Here is a 1,569-nt window from a genome sequence, read left to right on the forward strand (position 1 = left end):
CGGGTCACATTACGCGTCACATTGGGGTCACATTGGGGTCACATTACGGGTCACATTACGGGTCACATTACGGGTCACATTACGCGTCACATTGGGGTCACATTACGGGTCACATTACGGGTCACATTACGGGTCACATTACGCGTCACATTGGGGTCACATTGGGGTCACATTACGGGTCACATTACGGGTCACATTACGGGTCACATTACGCGTCACATTGGGGTCACATTACGGGTCACATTGGGGCCACTGAGCTGTTGTCTGAATGTAACATTTAGAGAAACATGTTAGATTGGTATCGTCCATACACAATGACCTAATATGGAGGCAGCGGGGAAGATGGTCCACCAGTACAGGACTCCACCCTCCACACTGAGGAGGATAGCCACGTCTCTCCGAGCCGCACGATTCTGCAGGAAGAGGAGGCGGTCCACGGGCGTGGGACAACTGTCAGGGGAAGAAGACCAAGAAGATGGACATTGAGTCTTGGCCCCAAACACCTTCACGAGTCCCCCCCCCTCCCCTTACTCTTACTCAGTGACTCCACCTTCTAAGGACCTTAGTGTGAAGCAGAACTACCGTGATGAGAGCAGACATGCTACATACTACAGGTTCACCACTGAGAGCTTCAATATGAGGAAAGCCTACTTCTCCCACGCAGGTCTGATTGGTGGTCAGAGATCTCCATGAGCACCATTCAGTGCAGTGTGATGTATACGGGTGTCCTCCTCTATAGACCTGACATATAATGTACACGCCTGGACCCGTGTTATGAGTGCAGTGTGATGTATACGGGTGTCCTCCTCTATAGACCTGACATATAATGTACACGCCTGGACCCGTGTTATGAGTGCAGTGTGATGTAGGGGTCCTCCTCTATAGACCTGACATGTAATGTACACGCCTGGACCCGTGTTATGGGTACCTGTTGGCGGGACGTCTCCTCAGATACCGGTATAGTTTCTGGGTCTCCACATTCCACACAATCATCTCGCCATCAAAGCTTGCCGTGACCAGGAGTCCCAGAGATGGACAATAGTCTGCTGCCATGATGTCATTCGTGTGCACATGACCCCCTTTCCATGACTCATTCGCTGGCACATACATGTTCTATAAGAAGGTGAGAGGAGACGCTAAGTGTACATAGACATTATAGGGAGTGTACATTATGATTTGTTATTGTTTTCTGCAGCCTTGACACACCTCTATCCCTGTGTGCATAAGAAGTCATTCACAGCCGGCTGGTGTGTGAGAGAGACCTGGGGCATGACCAGTGCCCAACCCGAGAGATTGCACCTTTCTGATCGAGCTGCCTGCCTACTAACATGCAGGAATGATACAACTACCAGGTAAGAACAGAAGATGGAGTCTGCTAACCTTGCTTTGTGTAATATCGTAAGTGATAATCTTCCTGTTCCAGCCAACACTAAGGAAGGTCTGCTCTCGCAGCGCCAACACACACGTGACCTCCGACCCCTCCACTGTCTGCAGTCTGTGCAGGTTGTGTCCGTTCTGCATATTCCAGATCTGCAATATAAGAACACATGGGAATCGTGCCGAGACCCC

General features: G+C 50.5%; 1 protein-coding gene across 1 annotated transcript in view; it reads right to left on the bottom strand.

Annotated features, from left to right (window-relative positions):
• Nucleotides 1–311: 311 nt before the first annotated feature.
• LOC108803866 (WD repeat-containing protein on Y chromosome-like) overlaps nt 312–1,569 on the bottom strand; it is a gene marked incomplete at both ends in the record, with an annotated part of 15,258 nt that continues 14,000 nt past the window's right edge. The window contains 3 exons of the mRNA XM_018575662.1: nt 312–450; nt 929–1,113; nt 1,381–1,530. Of these exons, the coding sequence (XP_018431164.1) occupies nt 312–450; nt 929–1,113; nt 1,381–1,530 (474 nt within the window). The remainder of the gene's footprint in view (nt 451–928; nt 1,114–1,380; nt 1,531–1,569) is intronic.

Source organism: Nanorana parkeri, unplaced genomic scaffold (assembly GCF_000935625.1).
Source record: "Nanorana parkeri isolate BGI_ZX_2015 unplaced genomic scaffold, ASM93562v1 scaffold4361, whole genome shotgun sequence".
NCBI lineage: Eukaryota > Metazoa > Chordata > Amphibia > Anura > Dicroglossidae > Nanorana > Nanorana parkeri.